The following is a 16,850-nucleotide window of genomic DNA, read 5'->3' as shown; positions in this document are numbered from 1 at the left end:
GTAGCTTGCCTTACAAGGAGTGGCTCGGCATGGTGCAATCCAATCTTGGAAGGTGAGGCGAGGAGAGGATGGAGCGTGACTCCCCCCCTCCCTAGAAGCATGTTAGGATCCCCCCCCCCAGCAATGGCGTTGTTGGACACGAACAGAACAGGATCATCGACCCAGTACAATTCCGGTCCTCTTCGTAGTCCTCTTGCTCGTTCGGTTCGTCGATTGCTCTTCCTCCTTCCTCCTCATTCGACCCTCTAAGAGGAGCCGCAGGGATCTTCATGCGTGTTGAAGTGTGGAAGGAAGGCGTGAGAGGGGAGACGGAGTGGAGTGAAAGCAGGGAGGAGGGAGGAGGGAGGAGGGAGGAGGGAGGAAGGGGAGAGAAGACAAAGGAGCGAGGGAGGGAGAAGCAGGGAGCAGGGAGGGAGGGAGGGAGGGAGAGGAGAGGAGAGGAAGGTTAGGGGAGGACAAAGATGGGAGCAGAGATTGAAGAAACAGTGGCAGAGAGTCGAGGCAGCATAACGAGTTCATCTCACTTTTCACTCAGCTGCTCCTCTCTCCTCCCTCCTCCTCCCTTATCGTCAGATTCTTCGGGACTCCCAAGACGGAGTAAGCAGCAGACAAATCCGCAAGCTCCTCCATGAAGAACTCCCGGATCGACTTGTCCTTCCTGACACTCCGCACTAGTCCTCGCTCTGTCTCTCCGCTCCTGCCCGCGTCCCTCCTCCCTTGCTCCCTCTTCTCCCCTCTTCCCTCCCTCTCCTCCCCCTCCTTCGGGTAGGGACGAACCACTCTCCTCTCTACCTCTCCTCCTCCTCCCTCATCCGAACGGCAGAATGTCTCCAGCGCTTGCTGAGCAGCATCGAAGTATAGCTTCAGTCCCTCCTGCATCTTGGACAGGCAAGCTTTCAGCGCTTCTACTTTCTGATCCCCCCCTAGCCGTTGGTGCACTACCTCCGTGCCCTCCACTTCAACTGCCTGCCTCTGCCACCGTCCCCGTTCCAGCGCTTTCTCCTGCTGCTTCCGATGCTCCTGCCGCTGCTGCTGCTCAAGACTCTTCTCCTTCTCAAGCAATCCCTGTAGTTGTAGATGCTGTTGCTTCTCCTCCTTGACCTCCTTGACCTCCTTGACCTCCTTGACCTCCTTGACCTCCTCCTTTGCACGAGAACCTTTGACAAGCTCAGCAAGTTTTCCCTGCCCTAGCACCAGACATTTGTCTTTTTCAAATCTGCTTTCCAGCTTCTCCAACAGCTTTTGGTATGAGTTTGTGTCCTCTCTCATGAATTGAAGATAGTTAGAAGAATTTCTTACATGGTGCTCAGGTTTCCCACTCTCAGACGGCATCATCGCATTCCCACCTTGCATATTGATGTTGCGGTCGACGTTTAAGGTCAAGAAGGGTTTGTTCACATCAACAGCTCTTTCCTCCCTGTCCTCACCACTCTTGCTCTCAATCTTGTCCCTCCCCACTCCTCCTCCTCCTGCTTGTTGTCGATTTCATCCAGCAAGCATTTCAAATCATCTTCCATCTTGCCCAGCTTCTGAAACACCTGGTTGTTCTTTCTCTCCCGTTCCCCATCATCTTCCGTCACTTCAGGCGACAATGACATGACATCCCCATCCTGCCGTGACGGGCGTAACAACCTTCCTGCTCCTACTCCTCCGTCGCTCTCCTCGTTCGAGGCATCTCCCTGCTCCTTTAGTTTGATTATGCTTTCAGCCTTGTCCTTGGGATGTCGTAAGAACACGACGTAGTCGTTGGCCTCTCGATCCCATTCCAGTCTCACGCAGTCAGGAAGCGCCAACAGCAGATCTCGCAGCCTGGGAAACCCCAGCTGCTCGCTCTTGGGACTGTCCTCCTTGTACATCAGATTCCATCCCTGGTTGATCTGCGACATGAGCAGAGGGCCCATCCTTGCCGTCAGCACCGTCAGCTTACTCTTGTACTCGGACAGCATCTTTGCCATCCCTCCGTGCTCCTTCCCTTCTTCTGACTCCGACAGGCTGATCTCGACAGAGCTTTCATCGGCCCCTGCTGCAGACGCTGACTTGTCTGCATCCTTCTCTCCTCCTCCTTCCCCCTGTGCTTCCATCGCATCCCACCTCAAATCTCCCTCCTTTCCCTCCTCCTGTTCCTTCTCCTCTTCATCCTGTTCCTCCTCCTTTTCCTCGTCTTCGACCTCGACCTCGACCTCGTCCTCGACCTCGTCCTCGTCCTCGTCCTCGTCCTCGTCCTCGCCCTCGCCCCCCTCCTTCTTTGCCTTCTCTTGAGCTCTCCATATTGCTTCCAAATCCTTGTGGCTTCTTATCTGTACAATGCGCTCGGGACCTACAAATTTCTTCATGTTTGCATCGCCTTCTTCCCCGTCCTCCAAATTCGTCCAATTTCCCTCCCAAGGCTTCTCGTTCTCGTCGCAAGGAACCCAGGGCCCTCTGGCGGGTGCAAAAATCTCCCCAGGAGGTTGCAAGATTTCGAAAATCTTCTCATCGCCATTCCTCAAGAAGTCTCGATGCAATTTTGTGATGCTGAAGTAATCAGCATCCGATTGCCTGATCCACTCCCTCCCGCCTTTGAATCTCTCGGAACCTTCCTCTTCCAGCACAATCTTGCAACACTCCATCGGATAGAAATCGAATTGCCACCTTTTGTCTGTCTTGTTCGAGGATTCTACCACCACACATGGCAAGTTCGGGTACGACAGCTTGTACCCCATCTTTGCATAGATGGTAGAGACCGTTAGGATCTTCCTCTTTGGCATTGTTCCTGCTGTTTCTTCACTTTGCTCGGGCACGTAAGTGAGGATACGCGATGCGGACACTTTCGACATGTTGGAAGGAATGAAGAAAACCTGAGAACCGTTGGCCGCACGTGCGACGATCCCAACGAACTTCATCCTTGTATTCGAGGGAAGGAGGGCGTTCATGAAAGTAGAGAACACGCTCTGCCACATGCTGTTGTGCCCTTGCCTCCCGCTCGCTTGCTTCATTTCCCTCTCCAGCGTGATCGCAAAGCACCTCCCCTTCCTGAGTCCCTTCACCAGGTTATAGCACGTTGGCAGTTGGTCTGCAAACCAGTCGATCAGCGATCGTTCATGCCTCTGTCTCCTCGTCTCTCCTCCTCGATGCGCTACATCCCCAAGACTGACACGTACAGGGGCCTTGTGCTCAGAGCGGTTCTGCACAAACTCAGCGATCCTCTTCGGGTCAACGTCGAACCCAGCAGGAGGTTTCACTCCTCGCATGTTCAGCATCCCCTTCCTCATCAGCATCAGCTCTCGAGCCTTCTCATGCAGAGATGGCATGCTCAGTCCTGCCAACGTTGGGATGTCAGCTTGAAAGACATACAGATGGTTTGATCGGCTGGCTACGACCCCAATCACTTCGCTCCCCAGTACTGGACGTGGCAGTTTCACATAAAAAAGTCTGCTGGAGGAGAGCAGGTGTGGGTCTTCAGGCGGGTTGAGGAGGACAAGCTTTTCTGGCAGGACTCCAAACCAGGACCGGAAGGATTCATGGACAAAAGCATGGTTGCTGATCTGAGCGGCACTGGCGTACACATGTGGGAACTTGAAGGCAGAATCCTTATTGCTCTCCTTTCTGTCGCAGTACACGATGAATTGTTCTTCGAGCTGAACAATGAAAACAAGAGCAACAGATGGCAACCACCATGAAAGCATGGAGGGATGCTTCAAGACAAGAGTCCGGCGTTGCTCGATCTCTGTACGGCAAGATCGCACAAACTTTCCTTTAGGATCGAAGAAGTCCTTGACCAGCTCCTTAGATCTTGTTCCATTGGTGCCGTTGCGAAGAAAACTGAGGAGTTCAACCATGGAGAGCGAAGACTCCTGCTCCAAGTTGGTCATGGAGGCGCGAATGGTAGCCCACTCGTCGTTCTTTTTCAACAAGTCCAAGAACGGAGCAGGAGCAGGAGCAGGAGCAGGTGCTCCTGCTCCAACCAGCATGTCTTGTCCTCTCTCCATGATCCCTGTCCCTCCTCCCCATCCTCTCATCACGTCCGCCAGCATCGTGACAAGCAGCATCGCTGACCATCGCACCATTGTGGATCCCCACCGTTTCCAAGACCCCCCCCGCCCAGGGGTGCCTGGACAACCCCTACCTCAAATTTTCATTTCTCGATACAATTTGAGGCAGAAATCCAATCGTACCCTAGTCAATAACTTTTATATCACCGGTACTTACTCGAAAATTTCCACCATTACCCCCTTTTGCAGTACCCCTGTCTACCATCACCCTAATATTGTTTGAGGGTACCCCTTCTTTCTCCAAGATCTGAGTGCGCTGCCGAGCGGACGCTTCCTGAAGTTCCTTCTCGTTGCCCCATGAAAGTTCAGAGGCAACAAACTTTGTCTTCCCTGTCCCTCGTCGCTCGTTCCTTGTCCCTCCTCCTCGCCCACCCAGCTCTTTCTCCATCCTTGCTCCTCCTTCTCAGACTCTGTCTCGCTTCTCTACCTCTCCTCTCTAGTTTGTCGGCCTTTCTATCCCATCCATCTCTTCCAGTCATCTACCCTCCTTCACTGCTCAGTTTCGATCATGATTTTGTATTATATGCCTCCTATCAGTCTGTACCGCAACTTGTCCTCAAACAGCTTCGGCTCGAACGCTCTCCTGATGAAGATGACGAGATCCTCGCAGTATTCTGCTCCATCTGCTTCATCCAAGACATCATCCTCGCACATGCCGTCCTGAGCCTCACACCTCACACACTTGTTGTCTTTGAAGATCTCTCCCTTGTCACAAGGGCGGAAAGTCCCGTCCTCGTGAACAGGAAACTGATGCTTCGGAATAGGGTGCTCCCAATACTTCCTTGCTGTGTGCGGAAGAAGGATGAAGTACTCGGGAGAATCCAGCGGGATCTTCAGCCTGTAAGATGCCAGCACGACGTTCAAGACAGTCTGGTCTTGGCGGAAATTCATCTTTGACGCGTTCGGAGGCGCGATGCAGGTCGGATCCATGAGGCATATGTAATATCCTGACAGAACCTCCCTGTGCGCAAGGCTCCCTCGCCGATAGCCTTGGATTCCCCCGCACGCCTCGATCTCGTTTCTCATGCCAGTGCCTGTGGGGTCGGGCAGGAAGAAGTCCTTCTCCTTCAGCCCGTGCCACTCAACCACCGCCGGATGCGTGAAGCGGTTCGGACTCGGCCAACCGTTGGTCACGAAGAAATTCCCGTCCACGGCGATATGCCCAATGACGACTGAGAGGTCAGATCTGATCTCCAGGCCGGCATCCAGCCAGAGCATGCACTGGTGCTGCTCCAAGACCTCGACAAGGATCGGAGCTCGCCACGAGTACGCCCCCTTGGTCCCGTTCTGCGTTAACTTCTCATCGACTCGCATGTGCGCTGCATGCTCGTTGAACGCAAACTTCCTGTAGTCCACGTTCTCCCACGTCCGCACATCTTCCACCTGTGCCGTCGACAGGCCTAAGTCATAGAACACGACAGGCACGGCTGGTGCCCAATGGTGTATCGACCCCACAAGGTTGACAGCCCTGTCGAACATGCTTGTGCTCGCTCCAGTCACAATCACAAAGTCGCTGTCGCAACCATTGGGGCCTCCAAGGTCATGGGACCTTCCAACTTTCTCCGCCAGCGCCACCCGCTCCTGATAGTTTCGAGCAATCTTGGTCATGTCGATAGTCATCCTGTACGGGCTCCCCTGAATGTGCTTCCCTCCCAACCTCACCCACACCTCGGGGGCTTTTGCCTTCAGGAGGGCAGGAGAGAAATATATCGTGGTATAGATGAAGTATGTTCCATTCCTCAGGTCAAAGAACGACCCTGTATTGGTATCCCCGACGTCAGTGACGTTTATCAGGAACGGCGGAGCGCCCTTCACCGCGACAACTTTCGAGTACTTGTCCCTTGCCACAACCGTCATTCCCACCGTCACCCCATGATAGAAGACCGTTCCTGGCGGAACATGCAGCGAGCTCGTCCGATGATCTGGGACAGCATCTGAGGACGTCTGATCTTCTGCACGCACAGGTATCGATAGGGTCGTTGAATATGGAGGCGGGAACGGAGAGTCCTCCGGAGTTGTTTCCGCAGCCTTGAGCTCCTCACATTGCCTATCATGGCAGACCCCGTCACTTGTTCCTGGCGCCTGGTCAACAGGCGCAGAAGGTTCTTTCATGTTGCTCTTGGATGGTCCAGCAGCAGTCCACCGGGGCGCAAACTTCGGCTGACATGACTCCAAGAGGACCAGGGCCACGATTGTCATGAGGGCAATGGAGCTAGGCTTCAACAACCGGGGAGACCGAGGAGGGCGGGAGGGCGTCGGAGAGACGAGAGCTCTGAGGACTATGCTCATGACCAGACGGGGAGGAGAGACTGGCATGCAGGTCCTGCCTCCTCCTGCTACCTCCCCTTACGCCATGACTGGGCACCTTCCATTGGCCGGTCCCGCATCCCCGCTCATCCCCCTCCCACCAAACCTTCTACTTTTTTTACCCTCATCCCCCCTCAATCAACTTGGGGGTTGGCCCAGGGGTTGGCCCGCCTCTCATTTTTGGTTTTGTTGGTCTCATCCCCACTCTGCAGGACCCCTACCCCCTTCTTTACTACAACCCACCCCCTTCTTTACAAGAAGCGTCCACTGTGGCTCTGTAGATTGACCGGTACATTTTCCCACCCCCTACCCCTATCTCTAGGAACACGACTATGTACTCTGCAGGGTAGGGGTGGTGGCAATGGCAGGCGCTGAGAAGCCGGCAGGGCAGTCGAAGCGGTGACGAGATAGGTAGAGGAGAGGAGAGGAGAGGTAGGAAGTGGGGAGGAGCCGTTGGAAGGAGAGGGAGGATAGATAGCAACAAGCGCAGACGAGTAGATCGAAGGCGAGACGATGAAGGAGAGCAACCTACAGTTTTGTCAAGTTTAGGAAGGCAAGCATACGAAGGAGTTAGCGTAATAGGTGTTGGCCCACAAAGTAAAGAGAATAGAAGAAGTGCAAACAGGCACAAAAGAGGAAGACAGTATCGACGATCAAGGAACGGAAGGAGGATTCGTCGAGAAGAAAGTCACACCGAGGAGTACGGCCTGCGACGCAGAGCTTGCAAGAAATACAGTGACGGAAAGACTGCTGCCAGGCTGAAGTGGGAGCAAACAGATTGGAATCCTTTGCAGAGCAAAACGAACATGATTCTGTGAAGATGGCAAGGTCGAGCTATCCAGCAGTCGGATCGCCCCTTGTCGTGCGGCAGCTTTCCCCTCGGAAGCATCACGATGCGTCTGCAGAACAGGCAGAGAGAGCGGAGCAGCATGTTCTCAACGAAACCGGCTCTTCAAGCACATCCTCCGTCAGGTCCGGGGTCGACTTCCGTCTGATCAAGACGATCCTCCACCATAACAGGATCGCTAAGAGGGGTTGGGCCGGCGCACGGCGCTATGAAGTCGCATCGAAGCAGTCGCCGAGGAAGAACAACATCGCAGGTCTGAAGCCGAGAGTTGTCTCAGAGCATGAACATCTCGAGGCTCAAGATTCCCAGGAAAAGGCGCCTGCGTTGCAGAACCAACCTCTGGACAACCTCGTTTCTCCCCGACCAGTCCGGAGCGCGCCTGCTTCTCGACCCCCTGCATCGTCTCCCAAGCTCTCAGTCTCGAGCTGCACGACGCCTGAATTTCTTGACACCTCGCTGCTCCTGGATGATTTCCTGACCATCACCCCTGGGGATTATTGGACTGGCCGTAACGTGTCGTCTTATCTTCAAAGGCGCCATGACACAAGTCCAGGAAAAAAATCGTTGACAAGTCCTCCTGTTGCGGATCGCTTTTACAGACAAACAAAGCAAGAACTGAGGAATGAGCTCGAAAGCTTTCCTCCTAGTTTCTCGAACTACCGCATGTATTCTACTGGAAACCCCAAGCTCTTCTTAGAGACATCACCGTCCAGAAAGGAACGGAGGTCGGAGAGCACAGATCATTTCTTGAGACAGGTCAGAGTAGCATAGCTATGTCTGCTACGATGACTGACACTTGGGAAAGATCAACAACTCTGTTGCTAATCAACAGGTAGATACAAATTCGATGCAAGGCTATGACGGAGAATCTCACTTTCAAGCCCTTCGTGCGAGTGAGCTGTACAGGTGGGTTTGACTTGACAGCTGCCAAAGCATCTTGTAATGACCCACTTTCTGAATTCAGACACAGTAGAAGCCCGGAGATGAAAGACTCGTCACGCAGATCAACTTCTTCTCTTTCAATTCGATCCCGAGTTCGTGATGATTGGTCCTCAGAGGAACAGTCGACCCTCGAACGGAAGACGAACAAATTGAACGTTCTGATCCCACAAGTCCTTTCATCTCCAGATGAATATGTAAGCCTGTGGAGGTCTCATGGTGATTCTGTTGTCTGACGTATTGCGTTTCAAGGACGATTGTGAAGGTCAACTTTCTCCGGTATCCTGACACGTTGCAGTAACTGGCAAAATAAAAAGATGGAAATGTTGTTTGCTGACAGGTTTGGAATTCTAGGCCATCTCTTCTTCAAGGCTGAAATTTAACTTGACACTAGTCGACATTGATTGTTGACTAACTCCTCTTGATGCGCTGTTGCGATTAGCGTCGAGAACTAGTTGCAGAAGACGGGCAGAGACAACAGGGCTGTCTATCCCCGCCTTGAGGGGGCTCGTAGCACTGTCTAAGGCCTCTGAGTCTCGGAGCAAGCAGGTCTCTTGCAGATGCTCTGATATATGCCCCCGCGCCTTCATGCAAAGGCGGATGTACTCACGACATGATCCTTCATGCACCTGGAACCACGTGATGTGGTTGAGAACATGCATGGCCCCCGCTGCATTGTCATTCATTTTGAGCGCCTCAGCAAGAACGTACAAAGCACGAACGTTCAAGTACAATTGTCTGCGCCAGAACATAAAGCACTTGCGATAGAGCAAAAACCTTTGCCGTTGGCTGATCTGGAAAACCACGGCCTTTGAATCAGCATTCCTGGTCGAGTAGGTGCACCAACTCCTGAAAACCAACTTAATGTTGCGAACCGTGTGATGAGCTTTCATGCATTGAACTTGGCGACGCAACCTCCCCCTTCCAGACCACAAATATAGAAACACAAGACAAAGAAGCATAGGAGATGAGACAAAAGAGCACATCTCCCTGAAGCCAGAAAACGAAAACAACACCAAATCACGAATAAGCAGCTGAAATCCAAGATTGCAAATCCTGATTGCCCCAGCGGCTGCCCGCTCGCCCTGCCGCCGCTCCCTCGTGCCTGCCGCCCACGCCGCAAGCGCTGCATACCCTTGATCCCTCCTCCGCCGTACCGCCACGACTCCTCCTATCCTTCCTACCTGCTTCCCGTGTCTCGCCAAGCCTCTCCAGCCTCTGAGTACCTCCCATACCTCCCGACGTCCCCGCTGCCTCCCGGCTCGTGCCAAGACCGCTCGTGTCCTCTGCCCGTATCCTGCCGCCCTCGCCCATCTTCCCAGCCCCTCCCGCAGAGTCCTCAGCCTCCGTCGCCTCCTCCCTGTCTGGACTAGCCGGTCCCCATCTGTTGCGCTTGCTGCCTCGTACCAGCCCTCTAGCGCCCTCCTCTGCAGGCCTGCCTCTCCCTTCTGTCTCGCCCTCGCGGCTGCCCGCTCGCCCTGCCGCCGCTCCCTCGTGCCCGCCGCCCACGCCGCAAGCGCTGCATACCCTTGATCCCTCCTCCGCCGTACCGCCACGACTCCTCCTATCCTTCCTACCTGCTTCCCGTGTCTCGCCAAGCCTCTCCAGCCTCTGAGTACCTCCCATACCTCCCGACGTCCCCGCTGCCTCCCGGCTCGTGCCAAGACCGCTCGTGTCCTCTGCCCGTCTCCTGCCGCCCTCGCCCATCTTCCCAGCCCCTCCCGCAGAGTCCTCAGCCTCCGTCGCCTCCTCCCTGTCTGGACTAGCCGGTCCCCATCTGTTGCGCTTGCTGCCTCGTACCAGCCCTCTAGCGCCCTCCTCTGCAGGCCTGCCTCTCCCTTCTGTCTCGCCCTCGCGGCTGCCCGCTCGCCCTGCCGCCGCTCCCTCGTGCCCGCCGCCCACGCCGCAAGCGCTGCATACCCTTGATCCCTCCTCCGCCGTACCGCCACGACTCCTCCTATCCTTCCTACCTGCTTCCCGTGTCTCGCCAAGCCTCTCCAGCCTCTGAGTACCTCCCATACCTCCCGACGTCCCCGCTGCCTCCCGGCTCGTGCCAAGACCGCTCGTGTCCTCTGCCCGTCTCCTGCCGCCCTCGCCCATCTTCCCAGCCCCTCCCGCAGAGTCCTCAGCCTCCGTCGCCTCCTCCCTGTCTGGACTAGCCGGTCCCCATCTGTTGCGCTTGCTGCCTCGTACCAGCCCTCTAGCGCCCTCCTCTGCAGGCCTGCCTCTCCCTTCTGTCTCGCCCTCGCGGCTGCCCGCTCGCCCTGCCGCCGCTCCCTCGTGCCTGCCGCCCACGCCGCAAGCGCTGCATACCCTTGATCCCTCCTCCGCCGTACCGCCACGACTCCTCCTATCCTTCCTACCTGCTTCCCGTGTCTCGCCAAGCCTCTCCAGCCTCTGAGTACCTCCCATACCTCCCGACGTCCCCGCTGCCTCCCGGCTCGTGCCAAGACCGCTCGTGTCCTCTGCCCGTCTCCCGCCGCCCTCGCCCATCTTCCCAGCCCCTCCCGCAGAGTCCTCAGCCTCCGTCGCCTCCTCCCTGTCTGGACTAGCCGGTCCCCATCTGTTGCGCTTGCTGCCTCGTACCAGCCCTCTAGCGCCCTCCTCTGCAGGCCTGCCTCTCCCTTCTGTCTCGCCCTCGCGGCTGCCCGCTCGCCCTGCCGCCGCTCCCTCGTGCCCGCCGCCCACGCAGCAAGCGCTGCATACCCTTGATCCCTCCTCCGCCGTACCGCCACGACTTTCCCGATCCTTTTCGCATGATTCCTATGATTTACGAGGACCCACCATTGACGTATCGTTTGCAAGTGTCTTTGCTTTGTAACCTTGTTCTTGACTCGTAATTTCTGATCTCTGTTATCTTTCGAATCTGAACATCTTTGTTTCCAATGAAAAAGGATGATTTGTAATTTTCTCTTGTTGTAATTCTCTGTTGCCGCTATTTTGCTCTGTTTACTTCGAGAGTAGCTACTCCACCGTGCTATTGCTGTCTTCTTGAGCCGTTTCCTCCAGAGGTTTGTGGAGATGGATGAGTTTGCCCTAGCAACCCTGTTGTTTGTATGAACAAGAACCCAACTCGTGTAGTGCAGCTTGACAGAAAACAATTCCGACCGAAATTCGAGGAAAATACGTTGAATCACCGCCAGGAATATTGTTAGAAAGTTTGCATTTTGCTTGTGAACTAACATATTTTGAAGGGCAACAACATTCATTTGAACTTGTTGAAGACTGGTCTCAGCATCATGTATCATACTATCGAACTCCCTTAAATTCGATATAATGGAGCTGTAGTTTTCCTGCAGCAATAATAATTCGTGATTCTTGATTCCTTCTTGCCATCCAGAAATGTACTTTCTTTTCAACCGATGCTTTGATTGATTTGTGGCGTGGATACAACGTTGCTCAAACGATTTTCTCTGAATGAACCACGAGCGCCAAGAGGCAAAGATGAATTCCAGGTGAGAATCAAGCAACGATTTGAGATATTTTGAAAGGACTCCTCTCAAGACCATTTCATCAAATTCGAATCTGGATAGCTTTACATTCACCGATGACACAACAGCGAGACCGAGTTGTAAGCATCGCAATTTCGCACCATCGTCGGATTTTCTGAAGCAAACAGAGTTGCTACATTTCTTTGATATTATCACAAAGAATTGCAGCACTAATTGTCGAACTACCTTCTCACACTTCTCATTCTCAAAATCCATTGTTCCTTGTGCGCAAATCTATTCCCCAGCCACCTTCGTCATCTCATACAGCCATTCAGCTCTCCACCTCTCAGCCTCTCCAGCATCATCTACCATCGTCAAGTCCGTATCCTGATCTTTCGCCATCTCACCATTCACCCGCTCTCCTCCATATCCGCCCGCGCGGCCCGCCATTTTCTCCGGCAAACTTCTCGACTCATGAAATCTTTTTTTTTGAGTGTAACCAAATAGTTTCTAAAATAGGGAAGAGTTGAGCTAAATATGAATAAAATATGCTAAAAATCTGCAGAAATAAGTGAATAGTAACATGAAAGTACCTAAAACATGAAGAAATCGACTTAATTTAGAAACATTCCCCTGATTTAACTAAATTCCTACTTGTTTTCCAAACTGAATCCATAGCGACATGGCGGGGGAACACACGCCATAGGAAGGAACAGACGGCCAGACGGACGGAAAGACAGACAGATGGAGGGAGAGAGCGATGGGGGAGAGAAACGATACAGAGGCAAGGAAGAGGAGGTGGAGAGAGGTGAATGGATGGAATATGGAACAAAGGATGGCAGGAACGTAATCTGGGAAGGAGAGGTCAGGTCAAAGGAATACTTGCACGGTAGAGGGGAGGAAGCGGGAGCATGAGGTGTTGAACCCCCGATGATCAAGAACAGAACGAGGGAGGAATTGGCAGGTGCTCGCACACTTCTGCTCCTCCATTCCCCTAGTCCTCCTGCCATGACTTACTTCGTTCCGACCCATCGTACGTCGCTATGGCGTCAACCCTTTCCACCATCCTCCTCTCCCCAGAAGGAGGCATTAGAGGAGTGAGGGGTCAGATTTCAGGGGGTCAGGGACAGAAGGAAATAGGAAGGAAAGAGAGCGTGATGGTGAAGGGAAGGACGAAGCAGGCAGGAAGGATGGGCAGGAGGGAAAAGCTGCAAGGAGCACAGCATCTACGACGAGATCACTGAGACATAGGTGTGCTCTAGAGTTTCCTTGTGCTGATTGGTGTTGTAGATGCGCTGAGGCAGCCGAACAGCAGAGCTGAACGATGGAAGCTTGGTCGCTTGAACAAGATGAGGAGTTGCGATCAGCCTGTGAACGAGGAGCCTCTATCCACCTGAAGAAGTCAAAATGGCAAAGTGATCGAGATGAATTTCCAGTGCGTCTGACTGTATCTCAGGTGGGAGGAGCTTGCAAGAACAACCTTTCCCGGGTATTCTGCAAAGATACTTCAACAGCGATGGTTCGAGATCAAAGATCGGCCAGGACTGGAGTGAGATGCTTGCGCTGTGAATGTGAGACGAATCTGAGATCGTGTCAGGTACAAGCTGTATGGAGGTTATAAAGGGCAGGTTCAAGGTATCAATGCCAGAATCATCATCATCCTCATCATCATCCTTAGCATGGCTAACTGATGCCTCGCTCTTTACAGGCGATGGGCTCACCGGTGCGAAGCTCACCATCTCCATGCTCGGAGGAAGGCGAGCTTGAGAACTTGTTGGATCGTTTGCCAGGATTCTCACAGCTGCTCTAGGGGAGGATACGGAGGGAGGACCTTCAACCGCAGCGAGAAGGCAAACAACGCCCCTCCCCTCCCTTCAGCGACTGGAACTACGATCGCCGGAGGGACAGTCAATCGCAGACCAGCCTCGGCATCTGCTGTGAGGATTTCTGCGACGAGACAGAGTGCAGTGGGCCAGGTCAGTGATGGTTCCGTTACGAGCCGTTGGGAAGGCTGACATCCCTCTAGCTCAGAGGGGCGACCCTTGCCTCGAGTCATGCCCCGGTGCTGGCGTTTTCCAAGGTTCAGGACAAGGGAAAGGTGAGAATTTTAGCTTGCCGATGTCACATGACGCAAAGATGTCGCCAGTCCTCGTCAGCTTCACGTGAAGCGGACAAGAATCAAGATCAGAGCAGCTCGCAGGGTCAAGGGACTGCTGGCAATGCAGCGAACAAGAACGTGCGGGGTACGCTTTGTGTCCGGCTGAGACAGGCGGGAAGTTGAGTGACATGCCTTCCCAGGTGCTGAGTGTGAAGAACTGATTGTTATACACGTGTGCGATGAGAACAGGTGAAATGCTCAACGATGATACTATGACGTAATGGATGTGGATCTCACTATCCTGATGTGTTGTCAGGGGTATAAACAAAGACTTCACTTGCAGAAAGGATGTTCTGTTGTCAGAGATGGCATACTTCCAGTAAGAGTCGCAATGATAGGCTATCGCCATACAATTAACAAGAACGAATCTCCACAGATCATACCTGAATGGAAGTGAAGCGAGTGACGACATCGACATTTCTGTTCACTGTGACATTCAAATCTTTCAGGTCAAAAGTTTGTTAATTGTTTTCTCATGTTACACCAAGGATTCCCTGTTTCTTTTGACCTCTTCCATCTTTTCTTCATTGCGCATTTAGATGCTTTCTGACTGACGTCCTCCTGTTCAGTGGCTCATTAAGTACCTGAACGAGCCCAACTCTCCTCCACCTCTCGACAGTATGACCTCCCTTTGCCATGATATGATTCCTGACGGCTCGGCAGCGACAAACGTCATCAGCATTCTGATCTCTTCTCAATTCTTGAAAATGCAGAAATTGGTGATTCTTTGACTGATGATACCTGACCTGCTGCTGATCTCAACTCGAACAGGTTGAGCTGTGCTTGCAATTCGTATGCCGAAACGCAAATGAGATCTTGAAAATGCCGATCGACCTCAATTGTCTGAATCAGGAGCTCCTGACCAAGGTATATCGCTCCCTCTCGACTAGGATGCGAGGGTCTGATCTGCCTCGCAGCTCAGCGCCTATCTCACGCCCGAGGAACTGGAAGACCTGAATGACAGGAGGGACAAGTTGTTGAGTAGACTGTACATGAAGAAGATAGAAGCGCTGTTTCAATCTGTGAGTGCTCACTTGGGATGGAAGCTCTTGACAAGGTCTGATGAAACATTCAGGATGACAACATGATAAGCCGATGCGCGTTTTGCGGCAAGTTGTTTGCACTCAAGAACAGGAGCAAGATGGCCTGCTCCAAGGCCAAGATCTTCATAGACTTCAACGGCAGCGTGATTGCCGAACACGCCCCGGTTCCTAACTGGTGAGGACAGCAAGTGGCGGGTGCCTGGGTGACTTGAACTGAGCAGGGATGTCAACAAGTACTTGCTGTCGCTGAGGGCAAGGAAGTTGAGCTGGAGGGAAATTTATTGGAAGGTGGCTGCGATTTGGAGCCTTGTTCTGAAACCCTGACTGTGAGGTTGAAGATTTGGGGTATGATTGCAACGATGCGCTGCAAAGTTTGTGGCAACTACTTCACGGCATCTGAGCTGGAGCATTGCGGTAGCTCATCTTGCGCAGCCTTTCCATCCTGGTGACTTGCAATCAGCTTTCTGCCCTCAACAGCCGCTGTTCCGTCCCGGGCAGAACATGGGGATGTACCCCTGCTGCAACACCCCGGCGATACGGTTTGACACCTCCAACTTCACCAAGACGAGGAGGTAGGGCGTCGGGTTGTCACAGCGAGGAGGGAGGAGGGAGGAGGGAGGAGGGAGGAGGGAGGTAGCAGTGAGGTAGCATGGCAGGGGATGCTGCGCCAAGTCTCACGTGATCGACGAGGAGAATGCCGAGGATGCGAGTACGCTGACGCAGCTGATGAAGCGACACGTGAAGCAGCTTTCACGGTTGCCCGGGGTCTGACTGTCTGTTACAAGGCACTCGTTTGCGTTCCGTTTGAGGATGCAAACAAGGAGAACTTGGTCTTCTCCAGCGATGACGAGGTTTACTGCTGCCCCTGCTGTGCTCTGTGCGATGGGCCCTGACAGCATTCAAGGATGGCGGGGAGGAAGATATCCAGGAGGACGAAGCGCTTTCAGGCACCTGCGATCTAGCCATCCCACGTGGCTGACTTGCTGTCAGAGTACGAAGACTCTGCTTCCGACGGGGAGAGGGACATCGCTCGTCAACGCGTGCAGCGTATGCGAGTCAACAACGCGCACCAGGGGATACAGAGGAAGCGGAAGGTGACGAAGAGAAGCGAGGGCAGGAACATGTCGGGTAGCAGGCCAGCTGGTTCAGCAGACCAGAACCAGTGGAAGCAGGAGATGTGGCGCGAGGAAGACGCCCGACGGTTAGCAGGTGAGGGATGGATGGATGGATGGAGTGGATGGATGGATGGATGGATGGATGGATGGAGGGAGGGAGGGAGGGAGGGAGGGAGGAGTAAGAACGAGAGGGCGATCGCTTCACTGCCAGAACATTCTTCCTGTGCGTCATTAGCTATGCTGATCGCAAGCTACTCATGCAGCAATCTCTCTTCTCTCCGACGACGCTCCTGCTTCTCAAGCGCGCACAGTTATCAGTCAAGCTGCTTCTTCGTCCGGGAATGCTGTAAAACTTCCTCTACCTTCCTCCCCTTCCCTAAAATCACTAGAAATCCCCTGCGCTCCTGCTCCTGCTCCTCCCTCCCTGCACCCCTCTGCCCTCCTTTCTCCTCACTGTCTTTAAGCCGCAGGCTGCCAAACAAGCTTCTCCCTTCCGATCTCGGCCGACGTCATCGACGGCTCCACCGCGATCGAACAGGTCGATCAGGAGGATACGAGGCGAGGAGGCTGACGGCCTTGACTGCAGGCAACTGACACGACCAGCGACAGCAGTCTATCAGAAGCGAAGTACAGGGGGGGCGGGATATGCGTCAACAGCGGCTAGGAAGAAGTGAGGGGAGGATGGGGCAAGGATGGCAGTGCGAGGGATGGAGAGACAGTGAGCAGGATAGCAGCAGGAAGAAGACGAGGGTAGGAGGGAGGGATGGAGAATGGAAAAGGGGAGCTGAGGAGAGGAGAGGAGGGAGGGAGAGGACACGGGAGGGGGCGGGGCAAGGGAGAAGGCAAGCGCTGAGAAGACGAGGAGGAGCGGTGTGCCTAGGGTTGCTACATGTATCACACACAAATTAAGTTTATTTGAACTTCAAAAACATGTCCAGAACACACTTTCAACGCTCCACATCACTTCAGACCATTACTG

At 53.8% G+C, this 16,850-nt stretch overlaps 4 protein-coding genes across 4 annotated transcripts; 1 reads left to right on the top strand and 3 right to left on the bottom strand.

Moving 5' to 3' along the window:
- Positions 1-531: 531 nt before the first annotated feature.
- On the bottom strand, positions 532-4,046 carry GUITHDRAFT_141444 (hypothetical protein; the record flags this gene model as incomplete). Its single annotated transcript, XM_005829171.1, has 2 exons — positions 532-1,182; positions 1,428-4,046. The coding sequence occupies 2 exons, from the start codon at positions 4,044-4,046 to the stop codon at positions 532-534; spliced, it is 3,270 nt and encodes a 1,089-aa protein (XP_005829228.1).
- Positions 4,047-4,534: 488 nt separating this feature from the next.
- On the bottom strand, positions 4,535-5,358 carry GUITHDRAFT_153630 (hypothetical protein). The gene has a single exon (XM_005829170.1). The coding sequence runs from the start codon at positions 5,343-5,345 to the stop codon at positions 4,551-4,553; it is 795 nt and encodes a 264-aa protein (XP_005829227.1). The 5' UTR covers positions 5,346-5,358; the 3' UTR covers positions 4,535-4,550.
- Positions 5,359-8,474: 3,116 nt separating this feature from the next.
- Positions 8,475-11,309, bottom strand: GUITHDRAFT_141442 (hypothetical protein; the record flags this gene model as incomplete). The annotated part of the gene is made up of 1 exon (XM_005829169.1): positions 8,475-11,309. One exon carries the CDS (start codon positions 11,307-11,309, stop codon positions 8,475-8,477), a length of 2,835 nt encoding a protein of 944 aa, XP_005829226.1.
- Positions 11,310-12,962: 1,653 nt separating this feature from the next.
- Positions 12,963-16,535, top strand: GUITHDRAFT_141441 (hypothetical protein; the record flags this gene model as incomplete). Its single annotated transcript, XM_005829168.1, is given in 22 exon segments — positions 12,963-12,970; positions 13,012-13,104; positions 13,153-13,183; positions 13,264-13,278; positions 13,346-13,531; positions 13,582-13,653; positions 13,702-13,798; positions 13,854-13,902; positions 13,970-14,032; positions 14,090-14,162; positions 14,283-14,384; positions 14,631-14,735; positions 14,789-14,931; positions 14,978-15,044; positions 15,095-15,170; positions 15,217-15,328; positions 15,413-15,494; positions 15,542-15,607; positions 15,661-15,727; positions 15,747-15,965; positions 16,342-16,409; positions 16,458-16,535. 22 exon segments carry the CDS (start codon positions 12,963-12,965, stop codon positions 16,533-16,535), a joined length of 1,872 nt encoding a protein of 623 aa, XP_005829225.1.
- Positions 16,536-16,850: the final 315 nt, after the last annotated feature.

The sequence above is a fragment of the Guillardia theta genome (genome assembly GCF_000315625.1).
Source record: "Guillardia theta CCMP2712 unplaced genomic scaffold GUITHscaffold_54, whole genome shotgun sequence".
Lineage (NCBI taxonomy): Eukaryota > Cryptophyceae > Pyrenomonadales > Geminigeraceae > Guillardia > Guillardia theta.
The sequence above is the reverse complement of the archived record's forward strand: the minus strand, read 5'-3'. Positions and strand labels throughout refer to the sequence as shown.